The sequence below is a fragment of the Miniopterus schreibersii genome (assembly GCF_964146895.1).
Source record: "Miniopterus schreibersii genome assembly, chromosome: 2".
NCBI classification, from domain to species: domain Eukaryota; kingdom Metazoa; phylum Chordata; class Mammalia; order Chiroptera; family Miniopteridae; genus Miniopterus; species Miniopterus schreibersii.
In genome coordinates this window covers 179,511,789-179,534,658 of record NC_138102.1, presented here as the reverse complement: position 1 = coordinate 179,534,658, position 22,870 = coordinate 179,511,789, and the positions used below count along the sequence as shown (strand labels likewise).

The following is a 22,870-nucleotide window of genomic DNA, read 5'->3' as shown; positions in this document are numbered from 1 at the left end:
ACATTTTGGCATATGCCTTTCTAGGATATTTCTTTATTGTTGTATTACCTAAAAATAGAATAATGAAAACCAACCCAGAATATTCTATTGTGTAGCTGAAGCACAGTTTTCTTAGTCTGGTTTGCTGGGTACTTGTGTTGTTTTAAATTATTTGCTGTCTGCATAACACCGCAGAGAAAATCTTGTTGCTACTCCATTGCCCTTGTCATTCATCATTTCCTTAGAGATAGAAACACCAGGTCAGGAGTGTTCGTGTAAACATTTAAAAAGTTAAAACTTTTCCACATGGGGTCCGCTTGTCCTCCCAGAGGCTGTGAGTTCTCATGTCCCCAGAGCAGCCTGTGATTTGGGACTCTGGCTCTTGCAGGTGGATTACAAAGCTGACGAGTGGCTGATGAAGAACATGGACCCCCTGAACGACAACATCGCCACACTTCTGCACCAGTCCTCCGACAAGTTCGTCTCAGAGCTGTGGAAGGATGGTATGCCCTTTGCCCTCCACTCCTGTCCCCCTGTGGCTGCAGCTGGGCTCTCCCAATCTTTGTAGTGGCTGAGCCACAAAACAAGCAGCACATCTCCACCTGACACAGGCTGCGGGGTGGGGTGGGGTTCAGGTTCATGTGCCGTAGCTGCCACAACAGTGTCTCCTCAAACCGAAGGGGTGAGGCTGCCCTTGAGTGCCCTTGAGCTTACTGCATAGCCATTTCCTCTAGGGCTTTGCTGTCCACAGACAAGCCACAGCACTTTCCACATGTGGGAAGTCACAGGTGGCTCAAAGCCTGGCCACGCAGGTTCCTATCCCATGGCTCACTGTGCTGCCGCCTCTCCTGGGTAGACTGGTGGCTTTGGAGTTGTGCTTTCTCACGGTTTCTATCGGTTTCCTCTCCCTTCTGCCTGGGTTTTGCTTTAACCTCTCTGTTGCAGAGATGCAGAGCACTCAGAGAGCCTATTTCTATCAACGCTTTCCCATTCTCCACCTAGAACCAGGTGACTGGCCACCCAGAGTGGCGTCCCTTGTGTGTGGTGCATCCAGGGCTGTGCGGCAAATGCTTCTGCTGAATCGTCCCACTGTTGGCTCTTCTTGCTTGACTGCCCCCACCCTGGTCTGACCGGGCTTGTGGGAAGGCTCCTCCCCATCGGACCCATCCCAAGCCTCTGGTAGAAAACCAGCCAAATCAGGAGACTTCACGTTGTAGATCTTAAAGGAAAACAAGTTGTTTAAAAACCCACATGCTCTTCAGATTTCCACTTGGTGAAGGTGGCGTCCTACTGCTTGAATGGCTGCTGGTGTCTCAGCATGAGCGTCAGGTGTGATGCTGCCGTGTGCATGTGCCTCTGAGATCAAGTGGCATTTGTGTGTTCATTCACTAAGCACGCCACAAGCACGGGCTCCTTGCTGGGTGGGCTTCCTGGGGGCAGGACGGGCCTACATGAAATGACCAGTTATTATGGGGCATATTTGATCTTCCCCTGGGCAAGCCAAGTGGCCTTGACAAGCCTGCCACTCCCAGGAAACTTCTGGTCGCCAGTAAAATGAGCCCTGGGTGCAGAAGGTCAAACATGCCTCCTGTTTTAATTGGTTCATCTGGTCCATCCTCACTCTGGGTTTTTGTCTTGAGTTTCTGTCCTTTTTGCTGTCTTCAGATAAATAGTTGAGATCTAGCTGTAAAGGAATATGAAACAGACTGTCACAGAATTCTTAACTTTTGCATCTAGCAACAGAAGGCTTCAGATTTAATATTGGCTCTTGCTTGACTGACCTCAAGTCGCTGGCCGCTTTGGGTTCGTTTGTTGTTTTGTTTATGCCTTGGAGGAAGCAGTTCATTTTATTGCTCTGGGCATGAGTCACGGTGACAAGGGCAACTTCTTGGAGTCTTGGTTCAAATGATAAAGACCTGTGAGCTGGGAGACAAAGCAGGTTGTAGAGCGTGAGGAATCCTAGCTCTGGAGTAGTCACTGTTGGTAGTGGCTCTGTGGAGCACTCCACTTCTGACACCACCCGTGCTGCTCCAGGTCCCTGGTGTAGAGAGCAGTGCCTAGGTGGATCCCAGATGGGGAATCATCAGAGTTCTGTAGACAATGGCAGAGTAGCTCTAGTGCTCCCACCTTCTGACTCCTAGCCCCATGCTCTAGGTAAAGGGCAGTGGGAATTCAGGATACTGATTTTTTTTTTCCTCCAACTATAGGATTCTGTAAGACAGGTTTGTTGTTTTTTTTTAAATATATCTTTATTGATTTCAGAGAGAGGAAAGGAGAGGGAGAGAGAGAGATAGAAGCATCAATGATGAGAGTCATTGATCGAGCCCGCAACCCGGGCATGTGCCCTGACCGGAAATCGAACCCTGATCGCCTAGATCCTAGGTCGACGCTCAACTGCTGAGCCACGCCCGGCCGGGCTCTAAGACAGGTTTTAACACTGCCTCAGAGCCAGGCTGGCAAAACAGCTAGTCTCTAGGCTCACTGTTCCAAAATACATTGTTAGCTTTCTTGTGTCTCTGTGGGAATAGGAGCTTCTAAAGTGGGCTGAAGATAGGTAATGTGAACGTAGCTTATGGACTGCTTCCCAGGGGAGATCAGCCCTGGTGGCTGTGCAGTCTTTCCCCTTTTCCTGCTTCCTGCTCAGAAGGTCAAGTATGTTCAACATTTGGAGATGACTGTGGACTCTAAGCAGAAAGGGTCCTGCTGCTCTGTAGTCTCACGTCTTTCTCTGTCCAGATGTCTGTCTCTTTACTGCCCTACTGGGACCACTGGGTGTTCACGTGCTTTTGCATGGTCTCTGCAGTGGACCGCATCATTGGCCTGGACCAGGTAGCTGGCATGTCGGAGACGGCGCTGCCCGGGGCCTTCAAGACGAGGAAGGGCATGTTCCGCACCGTGGGACAGCTCTACAAGGAGCAGCTGGCCAAGCTGATGGCCACACTAAGAAATACCAACCCCAACTTTGTCCGCTGCATCATCCCCAACCATGAGAAGAAGGTGTGGCCACTCAGCAGGGTGTGGGCAGGGCACTTGAGGGTGTCCCACTCTTTCTGTCTCCCCAGCAGCAATGGTTCCTTCCCCACAGCACACAGAGCGCCCTCAGTGGTCTGTCCATCTGCAGACTGACTCGAGGCTCCCCAGGAGGCAGGCTACATTTGTGGCATGCGTTTCCGCTTGGTTACGCTGTCTCATAGCCTCTCCAGGACTTGCATCATGTAACTTAGCATCAAAGGCTGTGGGCTGCTGTAACTCCTGAGGCTTTTGCCCTGTTGAGTCCAGAGGGGCCCAGCCCACCTTTCTCCATGAGTTCCTGGGCACAGAAGCAAGACCACACGCATGTGTTTTCTTTAGGCTGGCAAACTGGATCCCCATCTGGTGCTGGACCAGCTGCGCTGCAACGGGGTTCTTGAGGGCATTCGGATCTGCCGCCAGGGCTTCCCCAACCGGGTGGTCTTTCAGGAGTTCCGGCAGAGGTGAGCCGGGGCCTGCAGCCGCTTCTCCCGCAGGGACCACCAGCAAGGAAGCATTTTCCTCGGCCACCCAGAGCTGAGGTCTGGCCAGCTCCTCACACCTTCTCTACTCCACCCCCTACATGAAAAAGGATTTCCCTCCTTTTATTACTGAAATGAACGGAATCTTGTTGGCTTTCATGCCTAGTGACTGCGGGGCCTGGCACTGTTTGCTCCAGTTAGAGGAGCTGTGAAATGTACCAAGATCAGCCAGAGACTTGAGTATCAAAGGAACTTTAGGAAATGGAAGTCATAGAACACTGCAGCTTCTTGTCATGTGTGCACTGTCCTGTTTGCCTAATGATTGTGTTTAGTGCCGGTTGCTATCACAACGCAGCCCTCTATTTCTTGGACCATCCTATTTATTAGCAGTGCCCGGCATCATCTCAGGAAGACATGAGTGGCCGTCTGGGGTTACAGACGCGGATACTGTAATTAGCAGTTATAATCCCAACCTAAAGCTTCAGTGAGTTAAATAGTTCAACGTGAGTTTCCATTCACTTTCCAGAAAATTCAGAGCCTGCCTTGTACCATTCAGCCTAAGAAAAAGGCAGGGGGGGGGTTGCCAAGTGTATTCTTGACATGAAAGGGATTCTGCATCTGCTACACCTTTGGCATGGTCCTCTCTCACGTACATTTCAGGCCACATGGCTTTGAAGCAAGGGAGGAATTGACCCAGCTTCTTTTCTCTGCCTTAGATATGAAATCCTGACACCAAACTCCATCCCTAAGGGCTTCATGGATGGGAAGCAGGCGTGTGTGCTTATGGTGAGTTGAGCTTCCTGGGGTTGGAAGGACCTTTGGCTGGTGCATGCCCACATGACCAGTGCCTGTCTGACTGGATGGGTGCCCAATGGGTCAGGTGGCGCCCATGCTCTATTGCTGTCCAATGCTCCAGGTCTGATTCTGCCAGGTTCCCTGAGCGGCAGCCCCCTTGGCCCTTGGATAGTCAGGGATGGCGCATGGGGCCAGGGTGGTGTGGAGACTAGAGCTGTGGCATGGCAGGGCTTTGACGTTAGACGGTCCCTTCCTTTTGGGACACATGCTTGTGCTTTCTTACTCACGTCTCCAATATTCATGCCCAGTGTGGTCAGGAAGGCAGCTCACAGCCAGGGCAGTGGGGCTGGAGCACTGAGACTGGCCCAGAATTCCTAGATGCCATGCTTTTGGACCTTTCCTCTCTCTTCCTCCACTCCTACAGCAGAGCTGGATGGGCAGTGGGTACTCTGAACTCTGCTGAATGAGTGAAGGCTTTGTGGTGACTGAGTGGCCAAGCTGGGGCTGTATCCCGTGGGTAATTTTTTCTGCTTTGCCAGTGTCCTGTTTCTGATGTGTCCAGGGTTCTCAGCCACTCCCTTTGCTTTTCTTTGCTTTTCTTTGCTTTGCATTCTTTCCAAAGAGTCTGAAGGGAGGGCTGGTGGGAGGAAAGAGAAAAGGGAAGGAAAACTCAGCTCCTACTATGTGCAAAGCACTACATTAAGTGATAGGGAGATTGATGCCAGGAAAACGGGGGGAAGACCCAGCTCTCTGCTCTCTGATGCTTACCAGCTGATGGGAAAGAAGGTACGAAGGATAGGGATGCCTCCAACTGTTGTCTGGGCCACCCTTCCTCAAGAAGACTTGGTTGATTGCTGGTCAGGTGAGGGATGTCCCTCCTTAAGACACAGGCAGTTCCCCTTCCCACCCTGCTCTACAGGGAAGATGGAACCTGTCTCCTGAGGCTCATTGTGCAGGGAGGGGAGATGCCCATGTTGGGTCCACCTCTCCTGGTCTTGCCTTCTCCCAGGGCCTCATCCAGGACTGCCAGGGCCATGAGGGTCTCTAGATCCACTTATCCCATTCAAAGCTCTGCCTTTTTGGAGCTCTAAATCCCTCTCCCAAGCAGACAGACCCTTGCCAGTAGGCTTCAGAGAGAGCCTCGTTACGGTACTAAAACTGCTCAGTAATAAGGACAGTTGAATGTATTAAGCATTCACTACATGCTTGAGCCTGTGCTCAGCGCTTTCTGCATTCTCTCATTTAATTCCCACAGTTCTGCTGTGAAGAGGGTATGATTATTTGCTCTGTTCATTAACTTTTTTTTTTTTAATTAAAGCATTCCTATTTTATAGCTTAGGGAACATAGGCTCATAGAGGTTAAGGCCCAGGATCACCCAATATTTGAACCTGGGCCTGGCCTCTTCTGAAGTGTGTGCTACTCTTACTGACCATGACGATGGCACTTGGTTGGAGGGTGGCATCCTGGGCATTTGAAGAGCGAGACTGTAGTATGCAGAAGCAGGAGGGTGGAGGAAGAGAGGACCTTCAAGTTCCCTTTAATGCTGAGGTTCTGTGCTTCTCCTCAAATCTGACTTGTCACCCTGCCCTATCCCGGAACCTACCTGCCCCTCTTCCCGGCGTCCCCCTGGGCCCCAGGAGACAGAGTTAGGCTGCACAACAGAGAAGCAGGAGCTCCAGGACTGACCCTGTCTTGTCCCCCCCAACCTCCACCCCCAGGCAGGTTCTCAGCATTCGTTGTTCCAGGGTTCTGGGTGGCATGCAGTAAATAGCATGATCTCCCCTGTCTAGATCAAAGCCTTGGAGCTCGACAGCAACCTGTACCGCATCGGCCAGAGCAAGGTCTTCTTCCGGGCCGGCGTGTTGGCCCACCTGGAGGAGGAGAGGGACCTGAAGATCACCGATGTCATCATTGGGTTCCAGGCCTGCTGCAGGGGCTACCTGGCCAGAAAGTGAGTTCCAGAGACACCGGTCTCCACCTAGCCTGTCCCACACTCAAGACCCTTCAAGCTCTCCTGGTGCAGAAGGGCGCTTTAGGAAGCTGTTGCCTTGGGACCCCTAATGCCAGTTAGGTGTCTGCCTAAGGGAGGCTCTTCCTGATCCCTTGCTTTCTGGATTTCCACCTGATGTTTAAAGTGACAGGTTTAGGTGGTGACTGTGCTTGGATTTGCCTGCTCTGAAGGCCTTCCGCTCACTGGTATTTCTTTCTGTGTCCCTTGTGTGGGGATGACACCCAGAACCTGGTTGCCCCCAGAGTACCCTGAGTTCCAAGGGGAGGAGGCTGCCCTTGAGTCCCAAGCAGCTTCTTTGGGAGTCAGGGACTCACTTGCTGCGGGACATTGGTCTCCTGAGCCCGTGTCTATGTTCAGGGACATACACTACAGCCCAAGCTCTGAGTGCTGGGAGCCAGAGCCTTGTTTATCCAGAAGCCCTGCTAGTGGGTGTCTTGAGGGTGGGAAGCTGAAGTCAGTAGATCGGCTGAATGACCAGCCATCACACTTGACTTGGATCTGTAGTTAGTGCACAAGGCTCTTTCACCTCATGAACTCACTTACCCCTTAGTGAAAAAGAGTGGTCCTGTGACCTACGCCCTTGCCACCCTCTGCAAGGTCACCCATAGGACTCAACCCCAAAGCCAGCCTCTTTCCCTACACTTCTGTCTTGAGGTGCCCCGGGCAGGGGTCATCCCTCCAGAAAAGCTACCTGGAGCAAGGTCAGGGCTGACAGATTAGAGGTCTGTTGTCCCCCTGCCCTGAGGTGCTGACCGTGTCCCTCACTCACAGGGCCTTTGCCAAGCGGCAGCAGCAGCTGACAGCCATGAAGGTCCTACAGAGGAACTGCGCTGCCTACCTCAAGCTGAGGAACTGGCAGTGGTGGAGGCTTTTCACCAAGGTAGGTCCTGGAAGGGCCATCCCTTACTGCAGCCCAGCTCATGCCTTGCCAGCTTCCCTTGTGGACAGGGGACAAGCAGACCTTACGTTGGCCTCCATGCAGGGCTCATGTCCCTGGGAGGGGTGCTTTCCCTGTGCCTCCCCTGTGTCTGGCAACATGACTCCGGGCTGTCCTGCCCATGGGGTCTAGGGGCAAGTGAACTGTGGCATGTGTCCAGTATGGATGGCCATGGCCTGCTGATAGGCTAGGATAGAGTGGCTCAAACAGCAGCTTCCAAGATGTAAAGGCCCACCTGCCACGGCCACATGTGTCTTGGGTGCTGCCCTCCTGGGAAGCCATGGACAGTCAGAATCTTTGTACACAGCTAGGCGGGTCCTCCTAGCCTATAAAAAATCCCTCTTAAAAAAATAAGTTGTTCATTCTGCTTTTATTTATAATAACTAATTTGTAGTAATTGTGAAAAGTTAAGCTAACAAAATGCATAAAGAAGAAAATAAAAATTCATTCATAATCCCTTCAATGCCAAGCCAATGTCAACGTTGAATAGATGTTTCAGTATTTATTCCTGCTTTTTTTTTTTTTTACTCCCTGAAGTCTCTGCTCTGTAAACCATGTACATTCTTACATAGCAGAGCTCTGGCTTGTATAAAGTTTTGTGTTTTACATTTTTTATTTAAAATTCCTTCATGAGCATCATTTTGTTTTTTTTATCTGCATCCGTTTTAAAAAGTCAGCACATGGTTCCCTAGAGACATTCATAATTTAACTGGCTACTTTTCCAGTGATGGGTCTTGATCTAATTCCTAATTTTTTATTACTCTAAATAATGCTGTCGTGAAATCTTCTTGCATACAGAGGGACGGTTTCCCCAAATGTAATTAGCAGGTGAGAAGCCTGTGGCACACAGCACCAAATTAATTTCCAGAAGGCTCGCTCTCAATTCCCATAGCATGCCTAGTTACCCCTCACCCTCAGGAGCTCGCGTTTCCACAGGTGAGGGGAAAGCCTCGTGGCTGTTGTCCAGGACAGCCGCCTTCAGCTGAGCGTGTCCTCACCTTCTCTCCCAGGTCAAGCCGCTGCTGCAGGTGAGCCGCCAGGAAGAGGAGATGATGGCCAAGGAGGAGGAGCTGGTGAAGGTCCGAGAGAAGCAGCTGGCTGCAGAGAACAGGCTCACGGAGATGGAGACCCTCCAGTCCCAGGTGAGTGCCTGTGGACTCTGCCCACAGCGCAGCTGATCCCGGCGTTGCCACCTGCTGGCCATCTGCAGGCGAGGCAAGAGATGCTTCACTAGAGAAATGGTTAATCTCTCTGTAGACTTCATTCAGGGTTATGTGATGTAGGGAGGCCGCCCGATGGGATGGAAAGCTGAGTGTCAGGTTGATGCCCAGCTCCAGCACGTAACCTCTCTGAGCCTGTTTCCTAGAGAGATTGTATACCATGGCATAGTGGTAAAGGGTAAGAGGACATGATATTTAGAAAGTGCCTGGGAGCTTAGCACTCCCAAGAGGGACACTGCTCTTGTCAGCATGGTTCTCCCTTTGGAAGCCGGAGCTAGAGAACATGTTTCCTTGGGTGGCTTGAGGAGGTTGCAAGGAACTTGCATTTTGCACATGTTGTTTGCAGCTCATGGCAGAGAAGTTGCAGCTGCAGGAGCAGCTCCAGGCGGAAACAGAACTGTGTGCTGAAGCCGAGGAGCTCCGGGCCCGCCTGACTGCCAAGAAGCAGGAGCTGGAGGAGATTTGCCATGACCTTGAGGCCAGGGTGGAGGAAGAGGAGGAGCGCTGCCAGCACCTGCAGGCAGAGAAGAAGAAAATGCAGCAAAACATCCAGGTAGCCCAGCTTTGCCCCTCTGGAGAAAGGGGTGGGCTGGACACCAGACATGGGGAGGAGGGGACAGGGTGCTGTGAGGAGCAGTGACACAGGAACTGGAAAGGACACAGAAACGGAAGTGCCATGGAAGGCCAGCTCCTCCCCCTTCTGTCCACTTGGGGCAACCTTTGAGGGGCTTTCTCTTTGAGGAAGCTGTTTCTCAAACCTGTGCCTCAGCTCTCCACGTGCACTGCCCAGCGGAGCATCAAAGTCAGTTTCATGTCCCTCCCTTGGTCTTGCTCTGGCCAGTCTGAGGAGCAGAGGGTGATCTGCTCTGCTCACTGCCCATGTCATTACTGGTGGGAAACTTGCTAAAGGAAGCTCCTTGGAACAAGCCACCACATGATTGGACCAGGGTTCTTGTCCCTATAACCCAGTTTTAAACATGGGACCCCACATGTGGGGGTTGGGCCACGTCTTGGCCATACCACTGGGCTTGTGTGGCCTGCGCTCCTCACAGTCCCTCTGCTTTGTGATAGGAACTGGAGGAGCAGCTGGAGGAGGAGGAGAGTGCCCGCCAGAAGCTGCAGCTGGAGAAGGTGACCACTGAGGCCAAGCTGAAGAAGCTGGAGGAAGACCAGATCATCTTGGAAGATCAGAACTGCAAGCTGGCCAAGGTGAGGCCCTCGGCGCGCAGAGATGTGGGCTGTGGAGAGTGAGCCAGGACCCAGGCTCTTGGCTGTGCCTTCTCACCTCTGTGTCTGCAGCACTGCGGCTTCTGCTCAGGAGCAGAGTCTCCTTCCTGGGTGTCCCTCCTGGTGTCCCATGGCCTCTGGGAGCCAGGGTCACCTTTGAAGGGATGTTTCTCTTAAGTGAGTGGGGCCCAAGGGAAAGGTTTGACATTTCTTCTCAGTAAAGCTCTTCATAAGCTCTTGAGAACCAAGACTTGGCAGAGCTGAACCATCTGTGTGGCGCTGCATGTTTGTCACCGGTGGGGTTTGGGCACCTCAGTTCCTTGGTATTGAGGTGTGGGTGCTTCTCCTTCGGCCTTCTCCAAGGTGGTGGCTGTGTCTTCTGAGAACCAAGTTGGGTCCCTGTCAGCTAAGTGAGCAGATAGAAACTGGAAAAGTGTGTTAGAGGAGAAGGAAGGACACAGTCAGAACCCCGAGGGCTGGGGGCTGAGATGGTGGGATGCCTGCCTGGGAGCTCTGTGATGCAGGTAGTGAGGTGCTCATACTGAGTGACGGTGTGTATTTATTATGGTGGCTCTGTTGTTGTGGGGAGACCTACTGAATTAAGACTCCAGTGGTGGCCACACAATGCAGACAAGGAAGGGAGCAGCCTAGGGTACTTCGGGGGCGTGAGGAGGTGGGAGGTCATAGCCCACCCAGTGGACAAGCACGGGGCCACCAACACTAGCTGCCACCTGGAAACCTTTCTTACCTGAGCCCAAAGGGATAGTCTTGGATGCCCACATTTGTAGATCCAGGAAGCTTATCCAGCTCTTTAAAGGGAGTCAGTGGCTTTAAAAAGTGACCCCTTTGATCTAGGAAGTCCTAATGAATCAAGTATTTAAGTCTCCTTATTCCTCCACTCAGTCCTCAATTTCTGGACGATTCATACCTTGGAGAGAGCTAAATGTCTGTGGTCAACTAATGCTAAGCTCTGATCCCCCCTCCACACCCCCTCCAGGAGAAGAAGCTGTTGGAAGACAGAATAGCCGAGTTCACCACCAACCTCACGGAAGAGGAGGAGAAGTCGAAGAGCCTCGCCAAGCTCAAGAACAAACATGAGGCCATGATCACTGACCTGGAGGGTAAGAGGGTGATGGGCGGGAGCTGCCTGACTCGGGAGCCTGAGGCATTCACTGCTCAGGGCCAATCTGGGCGCCACTGCCAGGAGCCGGAGCGCCAGGCTAGTGTCACGCTCACTCTGCATGGGCGAGGCTCACGGTCCGCAGCAACCAGCACTGCCCTGAAAACCTAGGGTTCAACATCCAGTCCCTATGGGACTCTGGGCCACCAGGCACCGGCTCTGTGTGATTGGGAGGGAGCTTCCTCTAAGCGAAGAGCGTTCAGAGTAAAGCCCTGGCGTTTCTCTGTTGTGCACCATGGACAGTGGGTTTCACAAGCTTTCGAGAATCCCTAAGATGTTCTAGGTTGACCCCCCTGCCCCCCAGCTCTGCTGCTTACTAGCTGTGTCATCTTGTGTCTGTTCATCTCCATGAGCTTTAGTTTTACTTTTACCTCTGAGAGGACACAGTGAAAGCACATTTGTGAGGACTAAACTACCTAATGCTTGTGGACATGCTGCATGTACAGTAAAATGCTAGACCGATATTGCAACGTCATTGCTTGTCTTGGGGCAGGTGACAGATCATGTCTTCATCTCCCGGTGCTCTGGGTTCTGTGGTGAGGAGAATGGGGTAGATGTGCAGGCCTGTGGCTGTCTGTGGACCCCTTGCCCCTGCCCCTTGAGAGGAGTGGACATAGGTGATGGGGAAATCTGGAACCCTGAGTTCATGCCAGAACCTATTGTACCCTCTGCGGGACCAGTGGCATCCCGGTGGGTCCAGGGCAGTGGGTGGGATTGGGCAGACATAGGACCTGGCAGCTCATGGTGATGTTCTTTTCCTTCATCCAGGAGTTGGTATCTGTGTATTGTGACCCTTTAACCTTCATATATATTTTATAATATGCAGTGTTTATGTAAGAATTAAGAACAAAGACAGCAAAGCCTATGGGCACTAAGGGCTCTCTGATAGCTTCTCCCTGTCCTTCCTTCTCAGAGCGCCTCCGAAGAGAGGAGAAGCAGCGTCAGGAGCTGGAGAAGACCCGCCGGAAGCTGGAGGGAGACTCCACGGACCTCAACGACCAGATCGCTGAGCTCCAGGCTCAGATTGCTGAGCTCAAGATGCAGCTGGCCAAGAAAGAGGAGGAGGTCCAGGCTGCCCTGGCCAGGTGAGAGCCAGAGCATTAGCCCGCAGCCACGTAGCCAGAGCTGGCACTTCCCTCCGGCTTCCTGCTGTGGTTCTTGTTGCATCAGTGAGCTGTGAGCATTCGCTGTTGTCTTGGAAACCATTTCACAGCAAAACATTTCCCGTCATTTGTTTGTTTGTAATCCCAAAAAAGTCACCCACAGTATCATTTAACCACTATAGTCCTTTCATTTCTTTAACTTTTAAAAATTTATTAGCTACAGGCATGCTTTTTTTTTTTTTTTTTTTTAACTAGGCCATTTTTTTAGAGCAGTTTTAGGTTCACAGCAAAGTTGAGCCCCAGCATGGGGAATTTTGATAACCCTTCTTCCCCTACACACACAGCCTCCTCTGGTACCAGCACCCTGCACTAGAGTGGTATACATTTGTTACAATTGATGAACCTGCATACATCATTATCACCCAAAATCTGTGATGCATTTGTATTTTTATTTTGTTGCAGTCTTCATGGACTATAGTGTTTTATTTCCTTTTTATTTTTTTATAGAACATTTGAACTTTTTATGTTTAAAGCACTAATTTGGAAAATGAAATGATTTCTGTATGAGGTTTTCCAATTCTCGTATGAGGTTTTCCAATTTTCAAAGTGGTTTTGCCCTTAACTCTTAGATATGGTGTGCCTCAGATGTTATTTTTGCTGAGTGAAGCTTCTAAGGGCCATGCCTCGGACTGCCAGACATGGCTTTGGCTGACTCTCTCAAAACCTTTTCTGCAAACTCTGCTCCCTGAAAGCGAAATGGCCTCATCTTGATATCGGTTTCTTTGGCAGAGTGGAGGAGGAAGCAACCCAGAAAAACATGGCCCTAAAGAAGATCCGTGAGCTGGAATCTCAGATATCTGAACTTCAGGAAGACCTGGAGTCTGAGCGTGCTTCTCGGAATAAAGCTGAGAAGCAGAAACGGGACCTTGGGGAAGAGCTAGAGGCTCTAAAAACAGAGTTGGAGGACACCCTGGATTCTACGGCTGCCCAGCAGGAGCTCAGGTGTGCCATGGGGCAGCCTAGCCAAGTCAGACAGGGGAAAGGAGGCCGTGGCCTGACAAGGGTGGGTCCCAGGCCTCTGAATACACACAGTGGCCTTATTGTCATATGCCACAGAGTGTGGAAGCTGAAGGTTCCTCAGTATCTTCCCTCTACCAAAAAGACCTATTTGAGAACCTGGCTTGCAGTTTGGGTGAGACAGGATGGGCTTTAAGGCTGGAAAGGTATGCAAGCCTCTGCAGTGTCTGAGCCTGTAGAGGATGGACAGCTGAGGAAGCCCCCTCGGCAGAAAAGCTGCCTGAGGTGGCCAGTGCACCTCGCTGGTCTCTGCAGCCAGGGAAGAGCCCCGGGGGCAGCATCGCGCATCGCTCCAGGTCCCTGGGCTCCATCCTGAGGGTATTTCTCTCCAGGTCCAAACGTGAACAGGAAGTGAATATCCTGAAGAAGACCCTCGAGGATGAGGCCAAGACTCACGAGGCCCAGATCCAGGAGATGAGGCAGAAGCACTCACAGGCTGTGGAGGAGCTGGCTGAGCAGCTGGAGCAGACAAAGCGGGTGCGTGGGCTTCCCCCAGGGACTTGGTCCATGACTTCATGTGGGGGGGTCTTGCTCCTTTCAGGGGTGGGCCCTCCTGGAGACTAGCTATCACTCTGGGCCATTCCTGTAGAACAGAGCAGCTCCAGAGCCAGACTGCCTGGGTCAGGGTTCAGCTCCAGCCCTAGGTGGCTGTGTGACTTGGGCAGATAGTTACCTCTGTGCCTCAGTTTCCCCATCTGGAAAGGAGGCTCATGATAGGTCTGTCTAATATCTTTATGTGAGTTGGAGTTGATGACATGTAAAGCACTTAATAAGGGCTCAGGAAGTTGTTCAAATACAGTTATCGTTATTTTATTCAACAACTTGCCAGACCAGAAAGCTTCAAGGAATTGGAGCGACCCTGAAACTGAGTTTCACAGGGCCTTGGGGTCCCTTTTCTGAAACCTGGGTCCTCTCTAGAACACCCCCAACAGGTGGTCAGCTGGAGTCGTCTTGGGAAAGCCCTGGGGATATTAATCCCAGCTGGTTTCTCTGCCAGGCCTCTGATGGCCTGGCAGTTCCTTCACAGGACAAATCCTGCCTCCTGTGGCTCCCAGCTCCCAGCCACTCTCAGTGGCAGCCTGAGAGGTCAAAGGCTCTTCTGTGTGGCAACCTATAAAATATTTTAGAAACAAGCCCTGTCCACCTGTCTCCCTTCAACTTCCACCTGGTTCTTTCTTTGTCCTTTAGCTGTTTACCCAGCATTCCTTTGCACTCACGGTTTACCCTTGAACTTGCCCTTGACCCTGTGGCCAGCTTGGTGCAGACTAGAATGGGATTGTCGTATTAATTCCATAAACTCCACTTTATTTTTTTGGAAGAACATTACATCATTACTTTGAACATCACATTTGAAAGAGGCTTTACTGGATGTCTAACTGTGAACGATTATAATTTCCTTCATCCTGTAATATCATTACTGAAGTCATCATATGAGCAGTGACAACGTCTTACCCTTGAATGTTCCCTCTACCTGTGAGGGAGGCTGGGCAGGGGTTGTTTTAGAGGTGGGAAGCTGAGGCTCTCAGACAAGGACACGTGCTGGGTGTCACGTACTGGTTGAGTGATGAGTACTGATCAGGTGTGAGCCTTCCCCGTCCAGCGCTCTGGCGAGCAGGCCACCTCCCAGACTTACCCAACATCATTTTTGCTGCAGAGGCAGCGGTTTCTGGATCTGAATCCTGCAGTTCTTCCAGTGATTCTAGAAAGACCAGCCTCATGACGGGGTGTGATGATGCCTCTTTTCACACCTTTGCTTCCTTCCCTACCAGGTAAAAGCCAACCTTGAGAAGGCCAAGCAGACCCTGGAGAATGAGCGAGGTGAGCTGGCCAACGAGGTGAAGGCCCTGCTGCAGGGCAAAGGGGACTCAGAGCACAAGCGGAAGAAAGTGGAGGCCCAGCTCCAGGAGCTGCAGGTGAAGTTCAACGAGGGAGAGCGAGTGCGCACGGAGCTGGCCGACAAGGTCACCAAGCTGCAGGTGAGGCCTCCGCTGGGACCCAGGCCTGGGCAGTGGTCCCTTTAGCAGCTCCTCGATCATGGCCCAGTTCTCCAGGGCTCCTGTTCTTTTTCTTGCTTCAAACTGGGTCCTCAGCGAGGTTTTCTGGGTGCAGTCTGTGATTCAGGTTCAGCTTAGTCTAAAAGCACCAAGATGGGGTCAGAGCAGTTATGGTCGAGCTCATGAGCCTTTGTCCCCCCTGTCCCTGTGTAGGTCGAGCTGGACAATGTGACAGGTCTTCTCACCCAGTCTGACAGCAAGTCCAGCAAGCTCACCAAGGACTTCTCCACTCTGGAGTCCCAGCTGCAGGACACACAGGTAAGGGTGGCAGCAGATATCTGCAGCTGGACTTTTCCTGGGAGGATGCGGTGCCCATGTGGCATCGCCTGCCACACCTCTGGGACTTCCGTCCCAGAGCTCCTCTGATTACCTGTCCTCCCCTGTGTCCACGGAGACCCTGGGTCCTCCCCACCAGGCCTTTACCAGCTGTCCCCTGAATCAGAGGGTGGGTTCTCCCTCCAAGGGTGTGGGGACTGCGAGCCTCTGATGTGGTGCCTTCTGGGCCCTGGGCCCCTCTTGTCCTCGGAGTAGGAGCTGCTGCAGGAGGAGAACCGGCAGAAGCTGAGCCTGAGCACCAAGCTGAAGCAGGTGGAAGACGAGAAGAACTCCCTCAAGGAGCAACTGGAGGAGGAGGAGGAGGCCAAGAGGAACCTGGAAAAGCAGATTTCCACCCTCCACGCCCAGGTTCGGGCCTAGCTCCCTGACAGGACACCCAGAGGGCCCCGTGGTGCAGGGAAATGGGCTGGACTCTGCAGGCTGGGGAGGCACAGCCCTGTGTGCTGGGTCCACGCAGGCCTGCCTGAGCTGGGTGCCCTTCCTCAGGGAGCTCCTGTCCTCTCCAGCCCAGGGCTCTTAGCCTGGGGTCCCCAGGTAGAATTAGGGGATCTGTGAACTTTGTGGGAAGAGACTGAACATCTTTATTTTCACCAGCCTCTAGCTGACATCTAGCATTTCCTTCCTTATGAATGTAGACAACAGGCCATAGCAGCCCCAGTGCCTGTGGCCTTGTTCACTAGAAACCCCCAGTCACGTGTCCAGGCCACGGTGGGGCTTTGGGGACTTCATGTGCTCCTTGCAGGTCAGGAGGCTGCTATTTGATATGCTAAAAAAGAAGCACATGTGTCACTGAACCAGTTTTTAAAATATCTGACAACCGCATTTTCCTATAATGGCATTCTTGATAACTCCATATATTTTATGAATACCAAAATGTTATGATGAGGAGTCCATAGTCTGCTCTAGAGTATCAAAGCATTCACGGCCAAAAACAGACCAAGAGCCCTGATCTAGATCCCGTCTTGGGACTTAAATGCGCCAGGCCAGAAGATCTGTCCTAAACCCAGGATGAGCTCACAGTCCGCTCCATGGTCTGGGTAGAAGTAGCCAGCACATGGGCGTGATGGCAGCTTTATGTCCAGGAGGAGCCTGCAGGACAGGTACCTGGAGTCCTCCTGCCTCCAGCAGCCCAATTCCCCAGAGGGCACCGGCCCTGCTGTGTGGGGCAAGGTGACTGGAGGAGGCTCCCCTCTGGGCCTCCGTCTTTGTAAACAAATGAGAAGCCTGGAAGAGGTCACATGGAGAGGACCTCCTGAGCTGACCTGCGCTAGGCTTCATGTACTAGGCAGACACCCTCTGCAGAAAGTCCGTTTCTCTTGCCCCAGTGGAAGAGGGAAGTGTCCATAACTGGGCTGGCTCCCTGGCCTCTGCTAATGAGGTAGCAGGCCAGCTCCCAGCTGTCTCAGGCACGTGTGTTACCTGAACAGGTGCCGTCTTGCGTGTTTCCTTACACTTTGCTCCTGCCCAGGTGACCGACATGAAGAAGAAGATGGAGGATGGCGTGGGTTGCCTGGAGACTGCCGAGGAAGCCAAGAGGAAGCTCCAGAAGGACCTGGAGGGACTGAGCCAGCGCTACGAGGAGAAGGTGGCCGCCTACGACAAGCTAGAGAAGACCAAGACGCGGCTACAGCAGGAGCTGGACGACCTGCTCGTGGACCTGGACCACCAGCGGCAGAGTGTCTCCAACCTGGAGAAGAAGCAGAAGAAGTTTGACCAGGTGTGTGCCGTCAGTGTCCTCCTCATTTCCTCTCTTCTGCAAATGCCATGGCCTCAGGCCAAGGCTGCTGACAGCCAGCGAATCCTGATTTCCTGTCACTACCAGCAGGCGCTCAAAGGTCCTGCTGGGTTTCCCCCTTGTTGAGGGGCCTGGCAAGAAAGTGCTTGGAACCGGGCATCTTCATAGGATAGGTTTAGAGTGACTTTTCTGCTTTCTGGTTTCTTGTGTTTCACATTTTCTATAATGAACCAATTTTTCTTCAGAATTTTTATTCAGGTGATCATACCCCTTCCTCATTCCAAACAACCTGAGGGAGTGTTCAGAGGTGCAGACAGTGGGTTGAGATAGAAAAATGGAATGAATCGGGGCTCAGCTCCCTGGGCTTGGGCCACCCGCTGCATTGTCGTGTGGCTGAAGGCGTACTGGGCTCAACCATGCTGCTTCCTGTCTGCCGTCTAGCTGCTTTCACACTGTCAGAACAGTCAGGTAGTGCCTACGTAGACACAGCCTGCAAAGTCTAACGTGTTTGCTCTCTGGTCCTTTAAGAAATAGGTCCATGGGATAAATGAGGGATTGGGGCAAAGGGAATGGGAATGTGGGAAAAGAAGGCCTAGCGAGGGTATGTAGGTCCACACAGAGAGTGGACACGGGGATTTAAACTCATCCTTAGATGAGGCCACAGCAGCCGGAGTCACACTCTTCAAGGTAAACGCCAAGCAGCGGTGGAGGAAAACCAGAGCCTTTCCAGGTTCTGAGCTGTAGCATGTCCTGTGGGTTCTCACGGAAGGGGCACTGTGGGACAAAGTCGTAGTAAGTGATGAAAGTGACAGACTTGAAGCATGGTGGCAGAGGCGATCTCTACCCTCATCCGGTTACAAGGACACACTGGATGGTGCATGTCACCCTGGGAGCCAGATGAGTTCCCCAAGCAGCAGCTGGTGCTCGCTTTCTTGGTGCTCCTCCCCTCAGAGCCAGCATCGGCCCTTCCTGCCTCAGGCATGTTTAGCCTGCCTGGGGTCAGCAGGTTCAGGGCTCTAAGTGCCGTTGCTCGAGTCTCATGGCGCCCATGTCTTTCCCAGCTCCTGGCTGAGGAGAAAACCGTCTCTGCCAAGTACGCGGAGGAGCGCGACCGGGCTGAGGCGGAGGCCCGTGAGAAGGAGACCAAGGCGCTTTCGCTGGCCCGGGCCCTGGAGGAGGCCATGGAGCAGAAGGCTGAGCTGGAGCGGCTCAACAAGCAGTTCCGCACCGAGATGGAGGACCTCATGAGCTCCAAGGACGACGTAGGCAAGAGCGTGAGTACATGGAGCCGAGGGGGCAGCACAGAGGGGGAGGGGGCGTGGATGCTGGGCCAGGGCCCTCGGGGACCTCTTGGCCCTCTGCTCCTGACTGGGGTTCCCTCTGGTGGCAGGTCCACGAGCTGGAGAAGTCTAAGCGGGCCCTGGAGCAGCAGGTGGAGGAGATGAAGACCCAGCTCGAGGAGCTGGAGGATGAGCTTCAGGCCACTGAAGATGCCAAGCTGCGGCTGGAGGTGAACCTGCAGGCCATGAAGGCCCAGTTCGAGCGGGACCTGCAGGGCCGGGACGAGCAGAGCGAGGAGAAGAAGAAGCAGCTGGTCAGACAGGTGCGCATGGCTCTCCTGCTCCCCTGGACAGGCCGTCTCCGCCTCGGCAGGGGGCAGGGACCCCCAGGTTTCCAGCAGGCTCTCTCACTCCTTTCTCTACCTGGATGGTGGAAGGCTCCCTAGGCATTTCTTCCAGTCCCCTGTCCCGGGGAAGTACGGGGGATCAGTGACAATATCAGGATTTTTCTGTTCAGTAATTTTCATTGGCCCTGGAGTCCCCATGGATCCCACAGAATTGAGCCAAACCCACCTGGGCTCAGAGCTGGGGTAGGGTCTGTGTGTGGTTCTGGGCTGCAAGCTGTTTGCATCTCCCTCAGGTGCGGGAGATGGAGGCAGAGCTGGAAGACGAGAGGAAGCAGCGCTCACTGGCAGTGGCCGCTCGGAAGAAGCTGGAGATGGACCTGAAGGACCTAGAGGCCCACATCGACTCTGCCAACAAGAACCGCGATGAAGCCATCAAACAGCTGCGGAAGCTGCAGGTGAGGTCAGGCCGGACCAAACCAGATCTGGACGCACATGGTGGCGCTGGGCTCAGTGAGGGGCTGGGACTCTAGACAGGTGTCCAGTGAACACTGGGAATTGCCACCTTCCCCTATCCAAGGAAGGTCTGATGTTCTTAGCCTGTCTCATAGATGGAGACTCAGGCCCAGAGGCTGAGTGTGAAAATGTAGTCCAAATGCAAACTTGCAATGGAGTTAGGGAACATAGTCACTTAGTGGCACATTTTCAGAATAAACCTGATATGACCTACGTGTGACCCGGTGCAGCCTAACGGACAAGGATGGGAAGTGGTGCTGAAGGTTGAGGGAGCAGCTGGAGCAGGGACACACATTTGGGAAATTTTCCCCTGACCTTTAATTAAAGAGTAACAAATTGAAAGAGCTCTGAGATGCCACATTCCTACCTAGCAAACCTTCTGCAACAAGAATAAATTTCAACATCCGTGGCAGGTGAAGTCAAAGGGCACAGATGCCCTGCTGGCTGGCAGCATCCTCCCAGTGCCACGTGGCTGAACCCAACAAGAGTCTTCTTACCCTTTGACATGGGAAGGCCAAATTTGGAATTTCCTGCAAAAAAAAAAAGCTACTTGACAAAGATCTTTAGAGTTAAAACATTTCGCAGGAGAATGGCATAGGAAATGTGCTCCTGAGTGTGTGTGGTTGGGATAACCTGGCAGAGCAGCGGGTGTGTGGGGGCGTGGTGCCTGTGCACTGGGTTCGAGCCAACAGGGAGTTGTACAGAGTAAAACACTACGCCACGTGGGCTAATGTGTACACGGCGACTAACACTGCCCAGAGTAGCTTTGTAGATCCTAATGGTCAGAAAGTGTAAAATGCTGTAGGGTAGAGACACTTGGTCCTTCGTTACTGTTTTGTCCTTGTAGTTATGCTGGTTAATTGTGCTATGAAGGTGAAAAGTAGCCAAAAGCACCAGTTGGTGTTTGTCCCTGGGAGCAGGTGGATGGTGGGGCAGGTGGGACATGCGTGGCCCCTGGGGTTGCAGTAATGGTACCAAGCTTCTCCTCCTGCCCCCAGGCCCAGATGAAGGACTATATGCGGGAGCTGGATGACACGCGCACCTCCCGCGAGGAGATCCTGGCACAGGCCAAGGAGAACGAGAAGAAGCTGAAGAGCATGGAGGCCGAGATGATTCAGCTGCAGGAGGTGGTCCGGGGCCATGGGGGCACTCAGGATCTCTGTGCTCTGGCCAGTAGGGGGCAGCACAGGGCCTCCACTGGGCCAGCTTTGGGCAGGGCTGAAACAAGCTAGGGGAACTGCATGAATGAGGTGGGGGTGGTTCTTGCTGAAAGAATTCCCTGCAGGGCTTCAGTAAGTAGCAAGTCTCCCTGGTGTGAAATGAGACTTCGTGTAATCTCCACTCCTGCTGTGAATTGCCTCCTGAGCAGGAGAGGACCCTCCCAGATCTGTGTGCTGAGTGTCCCCTAATCTGTGACACGTGAGGCACATATGGAAACATTCCCCAGGATCTAGGCCATCTTTTAGGTGTGGGGTTAGGGCTACTGAGTTCTGCTTCTCACTGGGCCAGACACCCAGGCATGTCCTCACCTACTGTGGCCTAAGTGACTGTGCTCTCCTACCTGGGTGTGGGTGGCATCCTTTCCTCCATGGCCACACTTGGGGCCACGGCCCCTTACACTGGGGATGAAGCCCTTCTCCTCTACCTGGCTTTCAGAGACCTCACGCCCAGGTCCTAACTAATTTCTAGCTTATCCCTCCTAATATCTCGTCTACCTGGGAGAGAGGGACCAGCACAGCCCATTAGGCCAGGACAATTTCTTAATCATCTCTACATCCCTGGCACTAGGCCTGGCCTGGCCTGGCCCCTAGCTCTTAGATGTGGGGGCTTTGTCAACATGTGGTGCCTCAGAGGGAGGAATCAGTCCTGTAAGCCAGAGGGGCTCATGAGAAAGGACTTCATGGAGGAGGCAGGCCCAGGAAGGGGTTTGAGGAAGGGCCAGGGGCCTGGGGAGGACAGGGTTCCAGAGGACCAGGAATGGAAGAAGTGGCCTTTCAGGGCCGTGGGCGCCCCAGTGGGTCACACTCTGGGTTCTCATGGCAGGAACTGGCAGCTGCCGAGCGTGCCAAGCGTCAGGCCCAGCAGGAGCGGGACGAGCTGGCAGACGAGATTGCCAACAGCAGCGGCAAAGGGTGAGTGAGCCACTAAGTAAAGGTGGGTGCTGAGGGGGACCCCAGCTCTGGGACTGGCCCCTTCTCACTCCTCCTTGGCTTCCCGCAGAGCCCTGGCGTTGGAGGAGAAGCGGCGCCTGGAGGCTCGCATCGCCCAGCTGGAGGAGGAGCTGGAAGAAGAGCAGGGCAACACAGAGCTGGTGAACGACCGGCTCAAGAAGGCCAACCTGCAGGTGGGCAGGCTGGCATCCTGGGCACTCCCTCGGCACCATGCTTGGGGCTGCAGGTCCTGAGAGCGACCTTGGGAAAGCCAGCAGCTTCCTGGTCACTTAGGGGAGGATGTCCTGGCCCCTGTTAAGTTTTGGGAACCTGGTATTATGAGGGGCTCTGCAGGATCCTGCTGTCCCACCTCTGTCCCCAGCAGATCCCTAGCCTTCCCCAAGGTCACCAGCCCCTCTTCCCACAGATCGACCAGATCAACACTGACCTGAACCTCGAGCGCAGCCACGCGCAGAAGAACGAGAATGCCAGGCAGCAGATGGAGCGCCAGAACAAGGAGCTCAAGGTCAAGCTGCAGGAGATGGAGGGCACTGTCAAGTCCAAGTACAAGGCCTCCATCACTGCCCTGGAGGCCAAGATCGCGCAGCTGGAGGAGCAGCTGGACAATGAGACTAAGTAGGCATCCCTCTCCTGTCGCCTGGGACAGTCTTCTATCCCATCTGTGATCCTGTCCCTGAGTCCAGTCAGGAACCAGCTCGCTGTCCCCCAGTCCCAGAGTCTGTTTTCCCTCAGCACCCAATGGGCTCTTCTGCTCTCCTCAGTTTCACTGGGGTCCTGTAGAGTCTGAGTAGGAGCCCATGGCCCACCTCTCAAGTTGGGGGTTTTGGTGACTGTCTCTGAGGCTGCAGCAGAGAAGATAGGGGTCATAACCATCTGGGCAGACAGTCTGGGCTCAGCAAGACAGAATTGTGGGGAGCTAATGAGGGTCACACTGGGCCCCCAATCTCCATTTTCCCTTTTCCTAGGGCCATATATGCTCTGAAATGTGTCTCTTCCCTTCTCTGAGCCCCCATTTCCCCATCTGTGAAATGGAGCCAATTAAAGTGCCTCCCAGAAGAGACAAAGCTCATAGTGGGTGTTCATTAATGAGGGGCAAGGCTTCCCTTTCGGGGGAATAGCAGTGAGGCCCTGGGAATGGATGGTCCGGCTAGGGGTTTGTGGGCCAGCCTCTCTGAAGGAGGTGTCCCCTGAGCTGCTTTGTCTGCCCGGCAGGGAGCGCCAGGCGGCCTGCAAGCAGGTGCGTCGGGCAGAGAAGAAGCTGAAGGACGTGTTGCTGCAGGTGGATGACGAGCGCAGGAACGCCGAGCAGTTCAAGGACCAGGTGTGTTTGCGGGCAGAGCAGCGGTGCCCCCAGGCCAGCCAGGTGCCAGGCAGGCCACCCTCTCCCAGAGCGACTAACCAGGGCCACTGGCC

The 22,870-nt window shown here is 53.4% G+C and overlaps 1 protein-coding gene across 1 annotated transcript in view; it reads left to right on the top strand.

Moving 5' to 3' along the window:
- Positions 1–22,870, top strand: part of MYH9 (myosin heavy chain 9) — an 88,188-nt gene that overhangs the window by 62,691 nt on the left and 2,627 nt on the right. The window contains exons 15-39 of the mRNA XM_081127966.1: positions 368–482; positions 2,783–2,976; positions 3,331–3,452; positions 4,187–4,256; positions 6,057–6,217; positions 7,049–7,157; positions 8,225–8,356; positions 8,781–8,987; positions 9,506–9,643; positions 10,659–10,782; positions 11,755–11,926; positions 12,734–12,946; positions 13,354–13,498; positions 14,791–14,997; positions 15,229–15,333; positions 15,607–15,759; positions 16,880–17,128; positions 18,208–18,420; positions 18,537–18,749; positions 19,067–19,228; positions 20,285–20,413; positions 21,330–21,418; positions 21,507–21,630; positions 21,864–22,072; positions 22,670–22,778. Coding sequence (XP_080984092.1) covers positions 368–482; positions 2,783–2,976; positions 3,331–3,452; positions 4,187–4,256; positions 6,057–6,217; positions 7,049–7,157; positions 8,225–8,356; positions 8,781–8,987; positions 9,506–9,643; positions 10,659–10,782; positions 11,755–11,926; positions 12,734–12,946; positions 13,354–13,498; positions 14,791–14,997; positions 15,229–15,333; positions 15,607–15,759; positions 16,880–17,128; positions 18,208–18,420; positions 18,537–18,749; positions 19,067–19,228; positions 20,285–20,413; positions 21,330–21,418; positions 21,507–21,630; positions 21,864–22,072; positions 22,670–22,778 — 3,864 coding nt within the window. The remainder of the gene's footprint in view (positions 1–367; positions 483–2,782; positions 2,977–3,330; positions 3,453–4,186; positions 4,257–6,056; positions 6,218–7,048; positions 7,158–8,224; positions 8,357–8,780; positions 8,988–9,505; positions 9,644–10,658; positions 10,783–11,754; positions 11,927–12,733; positions 12,947–13,353; positions 13,499–14,790; positions 14,998–15,228; positions 15,334–15,606; positions 15,760–16,879; positions 17,129–18,207; positions 18,421–18,536; positions 18,750–19,066; positions 19,229–20,284; positions 20,414–21,329; positions 21,419–21,506; positions 21,631–21,863; positions 22,073–22,669; positions 22,779–22,870) is intronic.